This window comes from Lissotriton helveticus, chromosome 9, assembly GCF_964261635.1.
Source record: "Lissotriton helveticus chromosome 9, aLisHel1.1, whole genome shotgun sequence".
NCBI lineage: Eukaryota > Metazoa > Chordata > Amphibia > Caudata > Salamandridae > Lissotriton > Lissotriton helveticus.
This window is the reverse complement of record NC_136070.1, coordinates 319967874-319992813: the sequence shown is the minus strand read 5'-3', so window position 1 is coordinate 319992813 and position 24940 is coordinate 319967874. Positions and strand designations below refer to the sequence as shown.

Genomic DNA, 24940 nt, shown 5'->3' with positions numbered 1-24940 from the left:
TTCAAGATGTTTAGTCCTAAAAGATTTTCTACACATTTGGAGGTCAAAAGAAAAGGTGATTGTATAGAAATGGGACCTACAGTAAAAGGCTGAGGCTTAGATACGGGGCTTACCACAGGTATTCCAGAGAATCCCACCGAGACATTATTTTGGCCAGACAGAGCAGCCCCTGGGACCAACGTATGGGCAACCGAACTATTCATTGCCCCAGTATCCAATAGAAATCTTCCTGACGCTCCCAATAGTTCTCCTTTAACATAAGGTCCCTCTTGGTCGACTGGTACTGTAATGTGGCCCCCGCTCTGTCCTTGGCTATCTCATGCATAATCTTGTCCGTCATACCCACCATCCCCGTAAGTCTCATTGTAATACTGTCGATTCTGGGGATTGTCAAAATAATTCTTCCGAGAATCCTCATGTTGCATTTCTTCTCTTCGCATACTATTCCGGTCTATATTCCCTCAACCTCTTCCTCGTCCTCTAATAGGACCATTCCTAGCTAGCAACAGAGGGCAATCTGCCCTCCAATGCCCTTCCTGTTTGCAATATGAACATTGATTTATACCAATGTTCGGGGGACCTCCTCTACCCCTCCCCGTCATTGCACCCCTCTGAAATGAGCCTCGTACTCCTCGTCCTGTATTCTGTCCTCTACTAACTTGTTGCAACAAAACTTTAGTCTTTAAATCCTTAGTCTTCTTTTCTGACTTTTCTTTGCTCTCATTTTCTCGATGTTCAAAATATTGAGCCATACTAAGAATTACTGACGGGGCAGCCGTAGTCCATGTGCTCTCGGCTGCTTGGAGACAGGACATAACTTCGGGGAGCAAGTTTGTAACAAACCTATTCACAAACAACCGTATCCCACCTTCCGTGGATAGGTCCTGCCCACTAAAGTCAATGAAAACTTTCTCAAATCTGGTAAAGAAATCTGACACACTTTCATCCTTCTTCTGTTTACAGGCCGTCAATTTGTCCCAATCAACTTTTCTAGAAGGGAGGAGAGTTTTCATATACATAATGATTTTATCTGGTACTGCTAGTACCTCGTCCCTAGGTTTCTCTCCAGGCTTCCGTTCCTTGTGCCAAGCTTTTAATTCGTCCCATGTCCCTCCTAATTCGGGAACATGGTCCGTGTCATGTATTTGTCTCCAGATGTCTACCGGGATCAAAAGACCAAAAAATAGCTCAATATCAGGTATTGTCATAATAGCAGAATTGGCGGCCTCGGCTAATTCTTTATAGTAGGCAGTGGGATTATTACGGGGGTCGGGGAGCTGAGCTTTTAGAGTGAGAACCTCGCTTTGTTTCCAAGGGGTATAAACCCATTGTTCCTGAAGCCTAGCATCCACACGAGCCCTAGTTACCACGTTATTGGCATCTTTTATTTCTGGTATTTCAGGATAAAAGAGGGGGGTGCACCTCTATCATGGGGTGCTGTGCTCCCCAATCAGCACACTTTCGGTGCATGCGTTCACGATAATGTACCAGAGTTTCTACATTCTGATATACCGCATCAGCCTGTAATTGGAATTTATGGGCTCGATCTCTTATATCACGCAGTATCTGAGGAGGAAATCCTTCCTCAAAACACTGTTCCCATAGTGAAATCAATCGAATCGCCATATTTTCCAAAGCTAGTTGCTGTGCAACCGGTTCAAAATCTTTCATGGTACTCCAAATGTCTTCCAAAGTGTAAATAGCATTTCGCATCCACTGGGATGCCTGAATTACTATAGCTTTTCTTTCTTCCACACCCATCAGCGACCTCGTATATACTCGCTGATCGCTTGGGTCAGACCTGAGGCGCTTGGGCATGGTATCCAGGCAAGCCGTATATCGGGGATCTATAGCGGTCTGAATTGGAGGGGAGAGAAATACAGGGTGCAAAGAGGAAGGAACAGCCGCGTCCGGCTGTAAGGATATCAAGGGTGAGGTAGTCTGTCGGAGAGTGGGAGGGGGGAGTAATGTACTCCGTACTGACCCGTCAGCAGGGGCTGTGGCAACCGTTCCCGCCGGCGCTCTAACAGCCGATGCTGCTCCAGGTTGATCCGCCCGTACCAAAGGTACGGCGGGATATAAGCACTTAGGGGCATAAGGAGGAGGTTGTCTGGCTTCTAATAAGTCCTCTAATTCGTCTCCAGTATCAGGTCGGGCTACATAACTTTTGTCCGTTTCTAAATGGAACTGCCTATCCATTTGTACAATATTTTCCTTCACCTTTGCTTTATCATAAGCTACAGCTTTCTGCGTAACCGTCTGTCCTGATTTAAGTTTTCCTAATTTCTCTTCCCTTATCCGTCGTCGTTTTGCCTCCTTCAACCATAGGTTCAAAGAGTCAAACATCGACTGGCTGCTTTTCTTCATAAAAAGCTTATTCTGGATATAATTAATCTTTTTCTCATCAAACGACCTCATTAGAGGCCATTGCAAATCAGAATTGTCTTTAGTATATTTGTGCCAGAGCGTATTAAATAAAATCGTTTGGAGACCGTGTTTCACATACATATCGAAACTGGGGCTGCCTTCGGGAGGGGCAGGCGGTCTTTCTTCCAACCTTGCACTTCGCCGACAGCAGCACCCAAAACATATTTTACTAAAACAAGGCATTTCAATAATATATACTCAATTCCACTCACATACTCCAAAAACCATTCACTATCGGACGCGTCCTTCTCACCACTCACATATTTCTTCCACAATAAAGTGCTGTAAAGTATCACAAGGCCGTTACTAGTTTCATGCAAATGACGTCTTCAAAATACGAACAGAGCCCGTTGACTCCTGTTCGGAGAATCGATTCAAAAGAATTCCAGACCAACAAAATTCAACCAAAAAGAAGGAACAGTCACCAGACTGTTCTGAGATCACCTGATAGGCGAACCACGAACCCTCTTACAGGCCATCCCATGGTCCTGTTCTGGTTGGGCCGGGCTGCTGGGCACGTAGCTCCAGATCCCTAGCTTACCCAGTTGCTCCCAGGGCTTTCCCGAAGAGGATTCGGCCGAGCGAGTAACGCCGTACTCCGCTATGGCACCAGGTGTAGTCTCAAGTTTTCACCAAACAGGTCCGTGAGGTATCCACCCGCGCAGCCCCTTCGCCGCAATGGCAGATCCCCAGATTCCCTCATGGTCCGGCTTCCCCGGCCACCTTCAAAAGCAGTTAACCGCTACCAAAGAAACACTTCTTCCAAGTATTTTATATCCAATACAATCAAAATTCACTCACCTGGTGCACTCAAGTAGATTGGGAGTTCTCCACTGCCGACTCCTAAACAGATCGACAGTCTGTTCTTTTCTCTCGGGTTAAGCCCGTAGGACTCCGGCGTAGGGTCTTCAGCAGCTGGGAGGGATACTGGGCTCGAGAGTGGAGATACTTGTTTTCGTACCACAAACGGGTATCTCAAATCAAGATCCTATTTCTGTCCACCCATTCGGCCAGAACTCCTCCCTGTCCCTCTAACTCCTGTTTACAGGAGGGGGACGACCCTATTGCGGAGTCCCGGCAGAGTCGCCAACTGAAGGAACCAAAATATTATGCTAATGGACTATACTCACCACTAGCCCATATATCTTATCCATAAATAATAAGTCAGTCGGCAATGGAGAAGTTTCAATCGTTTATTCCATAATACAAACCCTGACAGGGGAGCCTCGGTCTGCATGACCCTCAGAGGTGCGCAGAGGAGACTGACTTCACACAAGTAATACAAGCATATATACCTTTCACACATAGCACGATGTCACCTCAGAAGGAAAGATACAGTTTGTCAAAGGGCCAACAGGAAGACCCATATAAGGCACAATTGATTGCTAGTAGCTCGGCCTAAGCTATTCCGGGGGCAGGTCAGTAAGGTGCCTCCCTTTCTATCTGAAGCTCGAGGAGGACAAGAACAGGCTCTGCTAGAATGTGCACATCCCACTAAAAGGGCAGGTGTGACCTTGAGTTTCCCTGAGCTACAAACTAACGAATGGAGCAGACAGCTCAGTCTGCCATCATGGTTTCGTGCAGAAAGCCTAATCACGTGATTTCAGGGAAACAGTACTTGACACAGACAAACGAAAGAACATGGCTCTGGTCACACCAATAGGCTTGAGCAAGCAGGGAGTGAATCGTTCCGAACCAGAATAATACAACGTGAATAATACAATGCTAACGTGTGGTTATAAGGTTATATTGTATATACTAGGTCCATAACATGTATCTATTGTATTTATATCCCATCATGACTTCACCATGGCGATGCGATGCAGATGACCCTTCGGGACTTCCAACCAGCCAAACTCCTGTTGCAATAAGCCAACATGAAATATGCCATGTTGTACCCTGCCAAGCTCAGAGTGCCGCATGAGGGTAAAACGCACCACTTCAATCACCCGAAATAAGCCCTCAAGTTCGCAAAGCAACAAGTCAGGTCGCACCTCTCCCAGGAGGCCTTGGCTTGATCTTCTACGGAAGCACTACTTAGTGACAATGATTAGCCCCAGTCCACTCTTCTTTCCTCCTCCGTTCATGGACTAAAAAGTGGCCTGGTTGTGCTGGAATGGACTCTCCTAAGACTAGTGAATGCTTTGTTTTTCTCTCCTGTCACGGAGTGCCACCATAGCACCATGTTAATGCTCTATCTGAATACTCGTGACGCAGGCGCACCTCTGTGGCTGAGGGTCCCCTTACCCTGGCTAATGCTCACCACCCACCCTTTCTGGAGGGTGGTGAGCTCGGACATTCCACTGCCCCAAGGGATAAATCCCAGTTGATATGTTGTGGGTTAAGGTGTCACAACTTAATTGGCGGGTTGGTGTGGGTGGGGACGTGGTACAAGGAGTGTTTGATTGTTGCGGGAAAGTTAAATAAGTACTGTTAATTGCATTAAAATGTTGATGGCTTATTGGCATACGTACATACCACTTCCACTATTGCACACGCAAGAAAGGACACGGCACATACCAAAACATACTCAATACGGAATCCCCCTTGGGTTAAACTCATCACATGGAACATAAGGGGTCTAAACTATGGCAAGGAGGTCCGTTCAGTTCATGCTTACCTGAAAAGACACAAAGTCGACATCTGCCTGCTTCAAGAGACTCACCTAGTTAATAACACCCTGACTACCTCCCTCCCCAGGGGCTGAGGACTACCCTACTCGTCCACATACTCCTATGTGGGAGAGGAATCTGCATCCCCAATTGAAGGGTGTCCTAACCTGGACAACCACATATTGCACTTGCGACACTGCAGGTCAATATATCATATTGATGGGCACACTATACAATCATCCTATAACCCTTGCTACCGTCTACGGACCCAATCTGGATGACCCTAATTTCTTAGCCAGACTTTGGCACGTGATAGCTGGTTCTGGCCCGCAGACAAGACTCTGGTGCTACAACTTCAATGTTCCACTAGTCGACACACTAGACAGAATGGGTGGTTACAGACGACCCCACCCACAAGCCGCCTCGACTCTTACCACGATAATTATGGACAATCACCTCACGGACATCTGGCGTGACACGCACTGCAACATGTGCGAAAGGCACATGTATTTCACTGCAACACGGGGCAGGGTCCAGAATTTACTATTGGCTGGCAACTAGAGACATATTGCCCTGGCAGACAGGGGCTACCAACTTGCTGCACACTCTCTCGGACCACACCCCGGTGCAACCCCCCACGCGCTCCCCAACAGATTGTCATTGAGGTTACCCCAGGGCGCTCTCAGGGACTCGGTTTTTAGAGAGGAAATATGTGCAGTTATTAATGGGTACTTTGAACACAATACCGGTTCGGGCGACTCTCCAGCCGTGCTCTGGGATGCTTTCAAAGCCGTCATAAGCGGCTTGTGTATAGCTAAGCAACACAGTATCTTTAAATCTACCCGTGGGTCGATCTCAAAGCTCGAGACCGACATCTCCACACTTGAAACCCTTTGTTACTGTTCAAATTACCCAGGCACTCTGACCAGCATTCTCGAAAAGATGTCGCATTCCAAGATGAGGCGCAGAGAGAAAGGCTCTTCCTGGGAAAAGAAACCCAGGCTCACAGATATGGCGAGGAGGACCACCCTGGCAAAACACTGGCCAAACGTCTCCAGAAGCTTCGTGCCTTATCCTAACCTTTTTGACTCTGAAGGCCGGAATTGCTCCTCTACCCTAGAACTTCTACAAATCATGGTCGATTTCTTCGCCCATCTCTACTCTACTTCCCAGACTGCAGCACCTCCAGACCTTCGGGCTTATTTCGACGCCCTCGAATTAGTATGGCTATCAAATGCACAGCGGAGGATCTTGGTCTTCCCATCACTGCAGAAGAAATGTAACAGCAATCACCAGTCTTCCCCCAGATAGATCCCTGGGTCTGGATGAGCTATCAGCCGCTTTCAACAAGGAATATTCTTCAATTTTAATTCCCAAACTTTGGATGTCTATCAAGATGCCCTAAAGGTGGGCTCTCTCCCTCCAACGATGCAGGAGTCTGTCATCTTCATGCGCCTTAAACCTGACAAACCAGCTAATCAATGCAACTCTTATCACCCCCCTGTCGCTCATTAACATAGACAACAAAATATTTGCCAAGGTACTGGCAGTAATGATCAGACTGGACCAATCTGATTTTATACCGAGTAGATCCGCAGCCCATAACCTCAGAACCATGTTTGCAGTCATGCACTACTTGCACCTCGGCAGTGGTCGCCCTGCTCGATGCCACAAAAGCTTTTGATACACTGGAATGGGAATACTTCTTCCTACTGCTGTGACGATTGGGCCTGGGCCCCAACTTTATTGCACAGATTTGTCTTCTCTACACCCAGCCCACTGCCCGAGTGCGTCTCAATGGGCCACTATCAGATCCTTTCTTGGTCAGTATAGGCACGCGCCAAGGATGTCTGCTTTTCTCTCAAATTTTAGTCATCATGATGAGGCCCCTGACAGCAGAAATACATCAACATCACATGAACCGAGAGCTAGGCTTCACAACCCTTGGCCTTGTTATATCCTTATATGCGGACGATATTACTCTTTAAGTTATTCGCCCCTAGACCAACCTTTCCCCACTTACCCGCAAAATCATACGCTTCTGGAGCTTGTCCGTAGTTCAGATTAACTAGGCTAAATCCATGTTATTCCTTTTAATGGACCACACGGCTCCTTTCCCCAGGGACTATCTGCTCCAGTGGGCCAACGGACCAGTTAAATACCTTGGCATCCTCGTGAGCTGAAATTTTGAGGAACTTTGGCATTCCAACTTTGGTAAAGTCATGGCCTGGCTGGAAAACCGAGTTCCACCGTGGTCCAGGCTCCCTCAGTCCATGGTGGTGTGGATTGCCATTGCGAAAATTGTGGTGCTGCATAAATTCCTCTATCTTTTCGTGAATATCCCCATCCCACTAACACAAGCCTTTTTTAAACGCCTCCTCTCGAACCTCAACACGCTGGTCTGGGCGGGCTAACAGCCGCACGTAAAATACAAACTACTAACGCTGCCAAAATCACAGGGAGGGATGAGTGCACCATACTTATAGCTATATGCGTTGTGTGGCCAGGCACACTTTTTACACTACTGGACTCACCCCACACCATTTCAACCACATGTCGTGGGAGACACTGATCAGGTTTCCCCCTTGCCATTATCTACAGTCTTGTTCCTCCCATACAAACCACCTGCCTCAGAGATAGATTTTCCACAATTTTTACATTATTACATTTACACAATGCATGCCCTGGGCCTGGATCTAGATGGCACGACTTGCAGGAATCTTACACCTTTATGCCCCATGCTTTCCAGTGGCGAGGCATCCCCTGCTACCCACTCTACACGACAGAGGCACCATAGCTCGTGCCAGCAAGCTAAGTATTCATAACTTTGCTGACCCCTACCCAGACAATTATTTCCTTGCACCTTCAACACAGGCTACCTCTATGTGTACCCTCCTATATGCCTTTTTGGATTACCAATTGCATGCAACATGTAGGGCGCTCTATGACACTTTCCCAGCACCCCCAAAAACACTCAGAGGATTAGACTATATATACACAACGCCCTCACCCCGTACGCTTATTACATCCCTATATAATCAGCACTGGCGGTGGCCACACCAGCCCAGGATGCATGGCGAAGTGATCTCGCCTCCCCCCTTACAGATGCTCAACGGGCTTTCTGCTGTGGTAAACTTGAGATGCTATCTCTTAACTACCGGCTGCAAATTATTCATTTTAAATTTCGGCACTGCATATACCGAACACCTGCACACATACACTGCATGGGGCTGTCCCTAAACTCCAACTGCCAATGTTGTCATTCACTAGTGGTGGACTTTTCCACCTTGCGTGGCAAATGTCCCACAATTTCCGCATACTGGACAGAGATTTTCGGCATAATAGGGGAGGTCGTGAATGTTCTGGTGCCCCTGTCTCCACTGCTGGGGCTACTGGGATATGTGGAAGATATACCCCGTGAATCCTGTAAACTGACTTACTGCTCATACTTGCAAAGCACAGAATTGCAATGAACTGGGATGGAACACGGGTACAACAAGCCCAAAATTGGATAACAGACATCATATGTTGTCATGAACAATTAACCAAATATTGCGCCCTGATGCCCCCGAAGACCCACCCCCGGGACATCTGGGAACCCTTCACTACTTACCTTCGCCAAACGGACGACCCCTCCCATCGGCCTAGATAGTAACGATGAAGAGGGTCCACTCCATGTAATACCTTCCAATGCGAGTCCAGCAGGGCATGTCGATTGTCTATGAGGCCCCACTGAGGTTTAGATGCTGCATACAATTGTGTCATGTTTACAACTGTATTCCTGTTGTAGGTGCACTGCCCAACTTGTAATTCTTCAATTCCATGCCTGTACAGTGCCAACCGTTCATAAATAAAGGTTAAAAAAACAAAAGTTCTGACCCCTAAATTGTGAACACTGTGATTCGCCTCCAGTTGTAGAAAATCTGATCATTGCACAGTCTCGGAAGAATACGCATCTGTTTGATCTGATGCCTGTGATACGGAGGTCATCTGAGCTCAATATGAATTTGTGGATCAGACTCCCATGTTACCACAAATCATTTTTGCCATTTTTTACTTCCCGTCACTCTTATCTCTCTTCATCCACTATTCCATTGTCCTTTCTTTCTGGTCCTTCAAATTCATCTCCATTGCCCTGGTAGAAACATAAAGCCTTTAGCCCGACTGTTCAATGTGATGGTTTGAAGTTAGTTTATGTGGAGGGAGAATGTAGTATCCCAAATGCTGCTTAGCACGGGCGACGCTTACAGAGCGCAGTTTTGTGCTTCCTTTTATCATGAGAAGAGATGTATGGGTGGAGGAAGAGAGGGGCAACGTAGAGGCATGTATACACAGACCAGGACAAACCTGAAAGATGTCCTCTCTGGGAGCAAGTACCACATTTCAATCATTGTTTGTGAATCAACACTGCTGACCAGCCATTGATACCCTGTGGTATTTTGAGACAACATGAGCAAAAGGTATTTTGATAAATTTAGCTCAAAGCCCAGAGTAGTATCTGGAGACATCCTCACTACAAATGTCCTTTACGCTTATGTAAAATTGTTATATCACTATGCATGACATTGTCTAAATATCTTCAGTCTTCTTGGCACTGACTCTACGGAAGCTGCAGGTGGTGCAAAACTGCGCCGCACGCACCCTGCTGCAGATTCCACGAACCCAGTCAGCTAGACCTGGACTGAAAAGTCTTCACTGGTTGCCAATAAAACACAGAGTGGCATTTAAGGCGCTATGTATTGCGCACCGGGCCTTTTGGAAGACGGGACCCGCTATCAACAACAACCTTGTCATCCCCTGCTACCCAAACAGGAACCTTCGCTCATCTGAGGCTTTCCTGGCAGTTGTTCCCAGAGTGAAGAGAGCCAGGTCTGGGGGCAGGCTGTTCTCGCTGAACACTGCTAAGCTCTGGAATACTCTCCCCCTCTCACTTCGCTCCAACCCAGACCTGCTCTCATTCCGGAAAAAATTGAAGACACTGCTATTTGCTAAATCCTCCGAGCTCTAACTCCTGTGCCTCGTCACGTCTTGTCTCACTTAGCGCTTGGACGCCCCTGGGCAGCAACCGCGCTTAACAAATCTATTTTCATTCATTCATTCATTCACTGTTGTGGTAGACTACTGAATTTCTTTTTGCTGATTTAAACTGAGTGTTTTTAATCTAGGCTTTTGAAAATTATTATTTTAGGTTGTATGTTTTTGTGTTACATGTGTGTTTGTCACTATTGTGTAATGAACTGTTGGTGTATTGTGCATGGTGCTGTAGGGTTCCACCCCCCTACCCCCCAAAAAATGATTTAATAATAAAAAACACTTAATAGTTTCTTCTTCAATAGTAACAACGTTTAATTTTTTCAATTGACATCATGAATTTAGAAGGGCTGACATGCAAGGCTGACCTTTAGTATGGAAAAACGCTTTTGCATACAACATGTGTAATTTAAACACTCAGTCAAGAGATCCCACTCAAACTAATAAATGCTGGTATGTGCGCGAGAGAAAGATACCTCCTCCGGCTAATGTTCAGCTGCACCAGACTGTACCAATTCTGCCTTTTCTGAAACAATGGCGCAAAAGAACTAGGAAATATATTTCAAATTCCCATACTGAAACAATGGCGCAAAAGAACTAGGAAATATATTTCAGATTCCCATACTGCTACTAACCATCGGATCACATTTTGGTTTACCAATTTATTCCGGAGAATTACGTGTTAAAAGGATCCCATGCTCCTACTTGTCCCTATGATAGTAATAACACCTGCAACAATATAATGTCACAGGAACAATATACATTTATCGACCTTTATTTTTCCAAGTCTGTGATATACGGTTTTGTTATTGTAACTTTAACCCTGTCTAGTATGCATTACCTGGTCAAGAAAAGGGCAATTTCCATTGATCTAGTGCCTAGTTTTACCAATAAAATGGGACTACATCCCCGGGGAGTAATTGCAATCTAACATCTCTAAGAGACACACAACAACCACACAGTTAAATACAAAATAAAAACATCACACAAACATTCAGCACAGTTACCCTCTGGCACAAACAAACGTTTTATGATTTGCAATCAGCTTTATATTTATCACCAAAAGCATGTTGTAGCACTGATGTGAGCTACAGTACTTTTGTTTTCTGGCCCAAAGTGTTGTAAAGTTTTACCAATTAAGAACCTACCACAGATCCTTTAAAAGTGAGTTCCCCAGTAGTCTGTAGTCATTATTTACATTATTAAGTGTTATTGAAATACTAAATAAAGGACCTGCCAACTCTGTTTTCAAGTGGGGAACCCTGTTCCTCTTGTTTGGCTCAATGAGTATATCTGCCAGTGCTCTACATATTAGACCAATTATATTGTGGTATTCCACAAAGCGATGTAGAAATGGCATAGGGGCAGAGTAAAGTAGATGAAAACTATGTATTCAACAATTAGCACTACACAGAGATTAAAGAGGCGGGAATATGTTTGGTTAATAAATTAAATAAATTTGTATGTGTTGTACTACTGATTTAGGAACTATTTGCCAGCAGTGAACCACATATGTGCAGAACAACTAATTCTTGCATGTTTATACACAATGGAAAATGTGCCTGTGCCTTTTGCACAAACACAGCTTCTGTGTTCTTTGCAGCTTGCCATGCAGTAGCACTGTGAGTTGTGTCCATGATGCGCTTGTGTAATCCTTCTATGTATTCATTGACCCTTTCACTGTTTATTTTCCAGAGTAGGGGGCCTCATGGAGATAGTGGTCTTCCTCTGGTAGCATGGAGCGAAACCTTCATACAGAGTGCTATTTAAAGTAATAAAACGTTTCTTTCTTTCAGATTTTGCAACCATTACTGTGATTCGACGTAATGAGGAGGATGGAAAAGTGGATTTTTATGTACACTATTCTGGATGTAAGTATTGTGCAAACGTTGTGAGTGTATTTGAAGATGAGAATATATCCTTCTGAATCATATATGCCATATTGACAAATCTCCTTGAGCACCTAAGTTCAATATAAGTGTGCAGATAAATCAATCTGTTCAATAATATACGCAGGAGTAGTAGCCTTAGTAGCTCGTCAGATCAAACCTTTTTCGTATTGGGGCTCCCCTAAAATTGATTTGCTTTTCTCTGCCACATACACTATACCCTTGTCTTTCTGCCTTTGAAATTCTATTCCACTTTTTAATGTATTAAATATTTTTTATGTAGGCCCTTATAGGGGCTAACAAAACATGCAATCACATATCTCTACACAAAACAACATTAGGGGCCAGATGTAGGAGAATCGTATTTACCGATTCATAAATACCGAATTTTACCGATTCGGTATTTATGAATCGGTAAATATGAAGGAGGGAGATTTAGGAAGAATCGGTAATTGAATTACCGATTCTTTAAAATTATGTATTTACAGATTCGGTAATTACCGAATTGGTATTTCCTATTGATTCCTATGGGCTGTGAAGCCCATAGGAATCAATGGGAAATACCGATTCGGTAATTACCGAATCGGTAAATACCGATTCTTGCAAGGGTGCAGGGGGTGTCACTTTGACACCCTCTAGCACCCCAAATACAGGCATGTGTGCCATGTGGCACACAGACATGCCCTAAGGGCATGTCTGGGCATGTCTGTCTGTCACATGGCATAGGTGTGCATGCACAAATGTGCATGCACACCTGGATTCGGTATTTTACCACCCAATTGGATTGGGTGGTAAAATACCGATTCTGTAAGGTCCTTGGGACTCAGAAGAGTCCCACCTACATCGGGAAGTTACCGATTCGGTAAAAATACCGAATCGGTATTTTAACGATTCGGTAATTTTACCGAATCGGTAAAATAGGGCCCCTACATGCCAATTCCTAAATACCGGTCGGTAACGGCCGAAATCGGCCGTTACCGACCGGTATTTAGGCTCCTACATCTGGCCCTAGATCCTTATTAAACATTAGATATAATAGCTCTATACCACACCTGTACAACAGCTACTAATTATTCTTAAAACATTTAGAAAAAGTTACAATTTTTATAAATATCCACTGGAGAAAGAAGAACATAAATAATTCTAGTGCACATGGTACTCCCTAAGCTCTGGTAACATTTTTCCATGATATTCCATACTAAAATACATTAATGGAGGACATATGAGCACAGAATAGACCTGATCATGCTTCCAGAGACCACATAATATGGAACCTTCTCTTTCATACTGGTATACAGTTTCATTTCCCTACTTTATTTTAAGTGGCAGATCCTGTGTGTTAGTTTGTCAAAACTCTACAAACTCTACATGCCACATGATTATCCCTGTATTTCAGATTGATTTGAGGCAAAGTCATCCTAGATAAAACACAAACCAGGCCCAAATGGAAGTCAGAAAAGTGCTGCGGATCTTGTTTATTCATTTCAGATACCCCTAACATGGCTGAATCTGCACTTTCTTGAACTCAGAGCAAAGTCCAAATTATTTTTACACAATACTAAATCATCACTCAGCCCAGTAAGAATGAGTGCTTTTAATATTACAAATATTGAATGTAAAATCCGGCATCAAGCATGTTCAATTCAAACCCTCTTCTGTTTGAATTGACGTATGTTATAGTCTGTCTAAAACAGTGTAAATCGTTTTTGACTTTTTCAAATTCTGTCAGTCTTCCTTTGAGGCTCACATTCCAGCCCTTTCAGAAAAGTAGCTGGGACCTTTGACTCATGTGTTGTTTTATAAGACAGTATATCTTGTTTCCCTACAACAATGTAAGGGTGTGGTAGGTTCTCCAAGGAACACACGCAGGAAACGGAGGTGAGATTCAAAAAGTGCATTTATTCTCGGAACAGGAATCCATCCCTCCACCAAACTAACTGTCTCTCCTTTCAAGCTGTCATGTTACCCTCTCCTCCAATTTAGAAAATGGAACACCTTTGACATAGGCACCGGAAAGATGCAACAAAGGGTGGTGCAGTTGATTCAACATGAACTGTCTTGGTGTGTTTGAGTTACAGGTGGAGTTATATTTAAATTCTCTGATCATTCTGTTGATGCTTTCACTAATAATTGTTAAGGAATGAGGCACAGGATCGGGGAATCTGAGTCTCAAATGACAGGGGCCTTAAATAAATAAAGAAAAGCTTCGAAGGACTACATTCAAAGTCGGAAATCATAAATGTGTGCTTAAGAGTCATTACAGAAAACAAAAAATGGTTAGGTAAATGTTAAACCAGCACCAGGGGCGTAATGTAACTTGGGCCCCCCCCCAACTGCAAAGCACATGGAGGGCCCCCCCTGTGGCAGCCCGGCCCACCACCTACCAGTTTGCCCCACCACCCATTGGAGGTTTCAAATTTTGATTTGACTGATAAAAATGCTTCAGTCTTCGCCAGAACCTGCCCGCTATTGAGGGGTATCGGGGACCAAGGCTATAAGATGCCAATGAAGCACATAATTGAAAAACATGAAGATTTATGTGCCCCTGCCCCACCCCACCCCCTCTGGAAACAAGTCCGACCACATCACAGCATTTAGATTAATTCAGAGGCCGCTTGTGTACTCTGGTGCACCCATCCAGCATCAGCGCGCGCGGATCCGTGGGTGCTAGGCCTCAGCTTTTTTCCTTTTGAACCACCTGCTGGATGGATGCTATCTGTGTACTTTTAGACTCATCCACATAGAAGGCCTTTTTTTTACTCCAGTCAAAGGAAGCACATGTCTGTTTTAAAGTTGTGGGGTTAGTGCAGACCCTGTGGAACGCTCGCATTCTTTTTGGGAGAAGTAAAGTACCACTTTAATCGGCTGGAAGCAGTGCTTTAAACGGGCAGATACTGTCAGGGCTGCAACCTCTTTAATCCGAAATGGAGAGAACCTGCACTTCTCGGGCACTGCTAAAATACATTTAACGGAAAGTACTGGCACTTTTCAGTTTTTGAACAGCTGACGGGCATTCGATAGAGACGTTGTGATTCACCAGGAGTGCGAGACAGCGTACATCCAAGCGGCCACTCCGGGGCTAGCAATAGTTAAATTATAGCTGGCAGCCACACAGTCCCTCGGTCATCTCGGGAATGCCTCACCTCCTCACGCTCAATGGGCATGACAAAGTTTACCAGTTTCTGCGCAGACGCGGAGACGTGCGCACCATTTAATTTATCATAAAGAGGCCGCATCGGGGTATCTAGTAAGTGCTGGCTGCGCGGAGGGGGCCCCTGGAGCACGGCCTCCACCCCCGCTGCGGGGGTCCTGTGTTACGCCCCTGCCACAAAGGCTTGTTATTGATGGTCTTTTGGAGGCCTGTGAAATACGTTGACTGCCCCAGCCCAGCCTTTGACAGTTCAAGTAGTGCGTCTGTCCTAGAAGCTGCACATCCCGGACCACGGGCGTAGGGGCATGGCTAAAGGCCTTTCAGCCTAATGGGCGTTGCGAGCCGTTACTCCCAAAGTAGATTAGCGGTAATTTACTGAATCTGAGAAGATGAAGGAAGTGGCAGAGTAGCACATGTATTTAGTCCATCGGTGTGCCCACAGTGTTACTGAAAAAGTGTAGATTAAAGTGGCGTAATAACCTCCATGCTGTATAAGTGGAAAGCAAGCATTAGAATGTTAGCTCTTAAAGTAGCAGAACTCACTCCTGAGGCGGAAAGCCGGGAGATAGCACCCTTTTTATTGTGTATAACGTGATTTTAAACTTTGCTATTTAAAACTCCTCTCGAGCGCGCAGACTGCCGCCCAGCCGATTGGAGGCTGACGCGGTCGACTGTTGCCAGGGCAACGCCGCCTTTCCTCTGCTGAGGGCTCGCCCAGCTACGCTGACCACGCCCCCTTACCGCACTACATGAACGCTCGCTGACAGCAAGCGAGGCGTTCACAGAACTCACTCCTGAGGCGGAAAGCCGGGAGATAGCACCCTTTTTATTGTGTATAACGTGATTTTAAACTTTGCTATTTAAAACTCCTCTCGAGCGCGCAGACTGCCGCCCAGCCGATTGGAGGCTGACGCGGCCGACTGTTGCCAGGGCAACGCCGCCTTTCCTCTGCTGAGGGCTCGCCCAGCTACGCTGACCACGCCCCCTTACCGCACTACATGAACGCTCGCTGACAGCAAGCGAGGCGTTCACAGAACTCACTCCTGAGGCGGAAAGCCGGGAGATAGCACCCTTTTTATTGTGTATAACGTGATTTTAAACTTTGCTATTTAAAACTCCTCTCGAGCGCGCAGACTGCCGCCCAGCCGATTGGAGGCTGACGCGGTCGACTGTTGCCAGGGCAACGCCGCCTTTCCTCTGCTGAGGGCTCGCCCAGCTACGCTGACCACTCCCCCTTACCGCACTACATGAACGCTCGCTGACAGCAAGCGAGGCGTTCACAGAACTCACTCCTGAGGCGGAAAGCCGGGAGATAGCACCCTTTTTATTGTGTATAACGTGATTTTAAACTTTGCTATTTAAAACTCCTCTCGAGCGCGCAGACTGCCGCCCAGCCGATTGGAGGCTGACGCGGCCGACTGTTGCCAGGGCAACGCCGCCTTTCCTCTGCTGAGGGCTCGCCCAGCTACGCTGACCACGCCCCCTTACCGCACTACATGAACGCTCGCTGACAGCAAGCGAGGCGTTCACAGAACTCACTCCTGAGGCGGAAAGCCGGGAGATAGCACCCTTTTTATTGTGTATAACGTGATTTTAAACTTTGCTATTTAAAACTCCTCTCGAGCGCGCAGACTGCCGCCCAGCCGATTGGAGGCTGACGCGGTCGACTGTTGCCAGGGCAACGCCGCCTTTCCTCTGCTGAGGGCTCGCCCAGCTACGCTGACCACGCCCCCTTACCACGTCACTTGAACTGATGATAAAGTATGTACGGCAACCGGAAGCGCAGCGGACGAGCGCAGCGGGCGCGCCGAATGCGCGCCGAAGGCGCGCATAAGGCAAGCTCGTCTGCGCTCGTCCGCGCCGAGGACGGGCTAAGGGCCACCTCCCCTGCCGCTTCAACTCCACCACGGGCGGCAAACCCGGTAAGATACACCTATACCGCTGCCGAACTTCATAACCTCAGACACGTAGCGGAACGGCCCCATGTACCTCCTTGTTTCAGGCATACCAACCCTCTCATGGGCCCTCACCACTGCCCTACGTGCACTCTGGACACTCCCAAACTGACCAATACTGCCTCACGTCCAATATTAGCAGCGCTTATAAATGCAAGATCGCTTCCCAAACACAAGCTCGAAATTGCTGAATTAATAGACACTTACAAACTGGATCTTCTGTTTATCACTGAAACCTGGGGGGATGAAGCCTCCGGTCCAGACTTCAAAGCTGCTACCCCTATCAACTTCAACGTGTGCAGATTAGACAGACCCAAGAAAAAAGGTGGAGGTATAGCCATAATGTACAGAGACCACTTTAAACTTTCCACGGTACAAACCACATGTCCCGAATACGAGGCCCTCCTTTTTACTTTAGGCCTCTCTGCTAAATCATCATTTAAGGGCATGCTAATTTATCGACCTCCGGGATCGAGATCTAAGTTCTTAGCCAACTTAGGAAACATAATCGAAGGGACTGCAGGCTCCCCTTATTTTACCATACTAGGTGATCTCAATTTTCATTTAGAAAACTCCAATGACCCGGATACTACACAGCTAATCACGGATCTAGCTGCCGCCGGCCTGATGCAAATTGTAGAATCCCCCACTCATCAAGCAGGCCACACCCTGGACGGTCTATTCACCAACAACCCCCAAATAGCCGTTACCCAAGTAATCCCTCTGATATGGTCAGACCATTCAGCAATCTGCTTCTCCATCGAAGTAAGCCCCACTAAACCCCCGCCTACATCTGTCTCCGAATCCACGTATAGAGACTGGAAACATATCAACCTATCTCAGCTAACAGAGATAATGCAACAAACCCACATCCCCATCGAGCAGGACCCTACGCTGTCTTCCTCTAACTATTTAAACAACTTAATCACGGCTTGCAACAAACTAGCCCCAATTAAAAACTCACGCCGAAACAGGAAATTACCATCAGCACAATGGTTTACAGAGCCCCTCCGAACTCAGAGACAGCATTGTAGGAACCTCGAAAGGAAGTGGCGCCGGCAATACAACCCCATAGACAAAACAAATTATAAAAACGCTCTTTCCATTTACAAAAAACTCATAAACTTAGAAAAAGGTCGCTACTACACCGCTCAAATCAACCAGGCAAAAAACTCAGCAGGAGAACTGTTTCAGGTGGTTACTCTTCTGTCCAATCCACCTGCCCCACGATTAGAAGGCTCACAATCCCTAGCAGACGATTTGGCTAGCTTCTTTGAGGACAAGGTTAGCTCCATTTTTCTGACTTTCTCCCAATCATCTTCTATCCCCTCCCTGACATCACCTCCTATAAACAATAATGTCAGTTTTACTTCTTTCAACCCGACTAATCAAGAACAAATCCGGCATCTGGTAACTAGCACTAAATCGGGATCCCCCTTAGACCCATGCCCTCCAGCTATTCTGAATCTTATCCCAGAAGCCATTTCCCCCGCGTTATCTACCATCTGTAACGCCATGTTCTCTACAGGCATTTATCCATCGGTCTGGAAAGAGGCAATTATTAAACCTCTCCTCAAGAAACCAACGTTGGACCATCTTCTCCCTGCTAGCTACAGACCCATCGCCTGCCTTCCCTTCCCAGCTAAGATCTTCGAGAAGGTAATGAATACCCAACTCTCCAAATACATCAATGACAACGACCTTCTAGACGACACTCAGTTCGGCTTCAGACAGGGCCATGGAACGGAAACTGCACTGCTCAAGGCAGCAGATGAGATCAGAACAGCTATGGACAAAGGAGGCGCGGCGGTCCTAATACTACTGGACCTTTCCGCTGCATTTGACACGGTCGATCATGTCACTCTGATCGACCGTGTCTCAGCTTTAGGCATAAGAGACAAGGCCAAAGACCTTATCGCCTCATTTTTAGCCAACCGCCCACAAACAGTCAAGATGGGTAATTTCACCTCCCAAACCTTTTCCCTCCCCTGCGGAGTTCCACAGGGTTCCTCGCTGAGTCCGACACTTTTTAATATCTATGTGTCGGACTTAGCGAGAGTAATAAAATCCCATGGAATTGCCCTCACAACGTATGCTGACGACACCCAATTAGTGCTATCAGTGCACAATGACGGAACATCTGTCGCAGCAAACTTTCAAGAAGGGATGAAGGCGATAGGCTCCTGGATGTCATCTAACTGCCTCAAGTTGAACTCCAACAAAACGGAGGTGATGACATTCGGGAGCTTGCAGCCGGCCTGGTCCCCCCAGTGGTGGCCATCACAGATGGGCACGCCCCCCCAGCCAGTGGTCAAGGTACGAAATTTGGGAGTCACTTTTGATAACAAGTTGACGTTCCTCCACCACGCCAATTCTGTGGTATCCTCGGCTTTCTTCATCCTAAAAAGAATAAAGAAACTTCTCCCCTACCTGCCACAATCCGCCGGTAAAACATTGATCAGTACCCTAGTGTTCTCTAGAACAGATTATTGCAACTCCCTATTGCTGAATGCTCAGGAAAAGGTACTTAATAAGCTCCAGACGGTGCAGAATGCCGCGGCTAGAATTCTTCTATCCATTCCCAAATTTACTCCTACCTCCCCTTACATCAGAAAATTGCACTGGCTCCCCATCAGGAGCCGAATAAAGTTTAAGGCACTCTGCATAGCCTATAAAACCTTGAACAATTCCGGACCTTGGTTCCTAAAAAAAGCTCTCTGCCCAGTGGAACATCAGAGAACACTACGATCGGCATCAGCCCACCTGTTAAAAGTCCCTCGGACAAAAAAAACCAACTGGGGAGACAGATGCTTTACCATCGCAACTGCCAAACTATGGAACACTCTGCCACTCCACATTAAAACTGCCCCCACGCTGCTAAAATTCAGAAAAAGTCTCAAAACCTGGCTGTTTACCTCCTAAATTTTTCCCCTACTGAAGTGACGATCTGTAACATTAGCGCCGAGACACCCGTAGGGGTATTTGATGCGCTTTAAAAATTGCGATAAATAAATAAATAAATGAAATACTTCATTAAAATATGATGTCCATACACGATGCTGTCCACCGTGCGCACCATTTAATTAATGAAAGCCGAGATCAGGCTTGCTGGCTGAGTGAGGGGGGCCCTGCCTGGAGCAAGCCCACGCCTCCCCACCTGACCCCCCCACACAACGGGGCCCGGGGGTTTGCGCGCCCCATTTAAATTAATCAGGAGGCCATGCGCACCATGGCCGTGCGTGCGCAGCATTTAATCCATGAAAGAGCAAGGCTTGCTAATGGTTCCTCCACTGAGTGTCGTGAGGGGGGCCTGGAGCACGCACCCCCCCCCCCCCCGCAATGCGGGGGCTGCGGGGGCGTGTGTTACGCCCCTGACCAGCACCAGTAAAGCATAAAAATAAAGACAATTGTGAGAGGTTATAATGTCAGGGAATCAGTCATAGCAAAATATAGTCCAGGAATAAACTGGTTAAAATCTACTCAATTCGTAAGTCAAAGGAAAGTAATCAACAAGATGACTTCCATGTTGTTTACCTCTGAAAAAAAGCAGTTGAAATGGCCAACGTTGAAACCGATCAGTTCAAAGCAAGGAAGTTCTAATTATAAAATCAAATATCACTCTGATATGGGGGCTGCTTAGCATAAAAGCAAGGAAAATCCTTAAGCATGAATCAGACAAACATGCATGTAGAAATGAGCAAAAGTTCTGGAACACAGCACAGAAAGCGCTCATTTGATAGTTTAAGAGAAGTGAAAAAGAACGCTCTTGACATGGCATACAGTGGTATAATCGGGCGGAACTTACAAAGATACATGACATAAACCCATAAACTTTGTACAAATTAGGCTACATAAATTAAGTTACTTTAGCAAATGTCTAAAACATGAATAAATCTTAAATACCAAAATAAATTAAAAGACAGTTGTGGCATGGGCTGAAAAATTCTTCAATATTGCAACATTCATGAACTTCTTGAGAGGGCTTCATATGGAAAAGAATAAAAGTGATTCTGAGGGAGAGGATGAGACAACTTTTGTATAATGAGGCACATGTTCATATGCAAGTGGAAGACATAAGTGCAGGAGAGCTGAGTATCAGGAGAGATGAGATGGTATTTAATTCAACTTAACAAAGTGAAACAAAAGTGGTGGATGGTAATCCAATACAACTCAAAGAACAATTGGAAACAATGCCAGAAACGGGAACTCATAAAGAAAAAATGTCAATGCATAATAAAAATGAATTGCCGTTTATGGCTGCAGAAGCATGAAGATGGGTTTTTGTACATTTGAGAAACTTGAGGAATTGGCTAAAGAATTAAAATTGGATTTGAATGAAAAGAGAATAATGGAGTCATTTAAGTTTAACTGAAAATTAAGTATTGAATCACAATCCCAAAACATTGCAAGAAAATCTCTTAGAATTATTAGGCACTGTTAAAAAATGGGAGTTTGTGATGAGGTATTGAGGAGAATCGGTGAAACCACCTGCTAAGGCTGGAGTATTGCAAAAGAGTCAAAAGAAGAAAATGGAGTGTGAGTGATTTAAAGTGTGAAGTGGTTGTTGAAAAATAGTTTCTGTTGAAAGACATGCAGGGAGGAGCATATGTACATGCATGTACCTTGATCAAGGAGTGATCTGTAGGCATTTACAAACAGTTTCCTGAAGCTCAGAGAGGGGTATACAACGGTAACCACGCATTTTTTACAACGCGGTACCGTTACCACGCTACTTTTACCACGCAAGTCGTTACCACGACTTGCGCTGGGGGGCGCTCCAGGATAGTAAATAGTTTAATTTACTATCCAACTCCTTTCCCTAGAGTCCACGGGGACTGGAGTTGGAATAGTAAATTAAAAAATTTACTATCCAGCGCCCCTCCACGCAAGTCGTTGTAACGACTTGCGTGGTAAAAGTAGCGTTGTAACGGTACGCGTTGTAAAAGTACGCGTGGTACCGTCATATATCCTCAGAGAGGAGCTCGAGAAGTGATATGCCGAGGGGTAAGGATTGAAACCAATTACTTTGGACAGATGTGGATACTTTATTTTCAATGGCTGTTCCTCGAGGTTTTTTATCTGAGTGTAGGACCATAGTACATTGGCTGGAAGAGAACCACAGACAGAAGCCCTCATAATAAGCCTTCTTTGGTTGTTTGGAAAAATGTAATCGGGTTATTGAGTATTTCAAAACAAAGTTTCCCCACAAACAAGTAAATTGTTCATAGATCATGAGAGTGACACAAGATTCAATTGAATCAATGCATGCATATTATGTGAGATTGATGCATATTTGCCAACAATATAATACAATACAATATAATAGAATTCAAGATCCTATTAAAGCAGCATTTTTTTGGATTTGTTTCAGCTTTTCTGTTGGGATTGCATCCAAAAATAGTTTGCATATTCAGTAAAGCAGGCCCAATGTTGGATGTAAGATTGAGCTACGCAAAGTATTGTAGTGATTGTTGTATGGTAAAAGGAAAATGGCAAGATTGATGGTGTGTGTTAGAAATTGAGGTTTCTGGCTGGCAGGGTATACACCCTGTCCAAGCGGGAGCCAAAATCCTAGTCAGGTTAAGTCAGATACACACCCTAAATAAACCTGTACTCACCCTCTGGTAGCTTGGCACAAAGACGTCAGGCTTGATTATAGAGGAAATGTGTAAAGTATTTGTGCGAACTTTAATTACAGTAAAAAAGTGAAACCACCACAAAAAGACCACACCACTTTAGAAAAATAGAGAAGATTTGTCTGAGTGAAATAAGACCAAAACAACAAAAATTTAGACTTATGAATTTTTAAAGACGAGATGCAAAAACTGTGCTTCGAAGTCACTAGTGGTCAAACAGTTACTTGAAGTCACAAGGGACCAGTAGAAATCCAGGGGACGATCCACAGAAGTAATCTGAGACAAAATTCGAACTTTATAACCTTCGGTATTCACAAAGGGCATTTACTACTACTAAAGTTAAACTTTTGGTCTAAGTTTAGACCAAAAGACTAACTTTATTACTACTAAAGTTAGACTTTTGGTCTAAGTTATACTTCTGGTCTAAACTTAGACCAAAAGTCTAACTTCACTACTCGTAAATGCCCTTTGTGAATAACTCAAGTTGTAAAGTTAGACTTTTGTCTCAGATTACTTCTGTGCATCAGGCCCCTAGAGGTCAGGCTGACCACGATGGAGGGCAGGTCAGCTTCAGAACCCATGCAGGGCCCACTGAAAATGTACTTTGTATGGAGCACAGGGGCAACGTTGAGCACAATGCATCAAAATTTGCCCTGCAGTCAGGTCACTGCATCGGAGAGGAGTCTCGCAGGCGGTGTCAAAGATTTGCCACTGCATCGTCGAGCCTCGCAGATACTGCCAAAGGATCGGTGCTGCATCATCATCGATCCTTGCAGTTGGGACCCGTGTCGGCATTGAATCAGCATTGATCTGGTGTCAGAGGACACTGCATCGGTTCTGATTGGTACAATTGGGCCACTGCGTTGATTATTTTAGAAAACAACTGCAGAACCCACTTCTGAGGCCCAGGACTAAATGTGAACCTAAGGCAAGGGTAGGACTCACAGATTGCAGAGTCCAGCAGTCCCAGCAGAGTTGAAAGAAGTATTTTGTGTCCCTGAGACTTCAGAAAACAGGCGGCAAGCCTGCAAGCCCTGGGAGCGTTCAAGGATGTAGAGAGCCCCTCTCACATCTAGGCAAGAAGCAGCAGGGAGCAACCCAACATGGCAAATCAGGTTGCAAAGTGCAAGTCCCTCCTACAGACCAGCAATCAGCAGGACAACACAGCGATGCAGTTAGCAAAGTGGAGTCCCTCCTATAGCTCAGCAGCTCTTCTTCCAGGCAGAATGTGCTTGGTTCAAGTAGAATTCTGGTTTGGTGGTTACAGCAGTCCAGTACTTATACCCAAATGTGCCTTTGAAGCGGGGGGAATAGAAAAGACTAGGTTGTGTAGTGCACACCATTTAATCAATGATTCTGTGTTGAACTGTATGTCTTCTAGTTTTGTTGATGGTGTGCTAGGTGGGATTGAGGAGCCACCCTCTGATTGAACTAGAAATGAATATGGACTAGTGACTCACGTCGCTAGACCCTACAAGCACTACCTAGGGCAGAACTCCATCTGCCTGTATAAACTGAAAAGTACTCCTATTTACTTGCTCTAACAAGTTTAATTATTGCAAATTTCTTCAACATTTCATTGCTTCAAACATTTTTTTTGTACATTTCAAAATAAGCAGTGCAATGTATCGTTATCCTAAGCTAGACATGTAAATTGCTGTCTAAACATAAATCATTACTTCAAAAAGAACATTAAAATATTATCCAGTCCCAATGCATTTCGGGAATTATCCCTTCGTCAGGGGCGCTGCAAAGAATAATAAATATCCATGAACTTGCATGAAACCGACATTCAGCACAATATAAAAACTGTATTTACTCTCTTGAGTTCTAAATTGTAAACGGTTCAATCATGAACTGTGCAAATATAACAATGGGACTGCTCTTGAAATCAATACAAAACAAACATAAAAAGGCAGAAAGTATAGAGACAAACATGAAAAATAAAGAATAAAAATTGAATTGCTGATCATTGGCAACCCCGGCGGAGCATCAGGATTGCAAACCAAGCCTCGAGAGAACCAACACTAGGCACAGAGCGTGAGTAGGCACCGCGCCGGTTCCTGAGGCACCCGCCTTCTTTGCTACGGGATCCCCACAGCCTTTGCTCTAGCATCCTCGGTTCCCACCCACTAAAATCTGGGACACTGGCTAGCGGGAATACCGCACGGATGCCTGGAAAACAGAGTCCAAGAGCTTGGAATTCTCATTAGGGTACACTGCATTCTCATTCAGTGGA

General features: G+C 45.4%; 1 protein-coding gene across 1 annotated transcript in view; it reads left to right on the top strand.

The window, feature by feature from the left end:
- The window catches only part of LOC144783181 (zinc-binding protein A33-like), a 334485-nt gene that overhangs the window by 33446 nt on the left and 276099 nt on the right, over nt 1-24940 (top strand). Inside the window, exon 2 of the mRNA XM_078662293.1 lies at nt 11867-11941. Coding sequence (XP_078518419.1) covers nt 11867-11941 — 75 coding nt within the window. The remainder of the gene's footprint in view (nt 1-11866; nt 11942-24940) is intronic.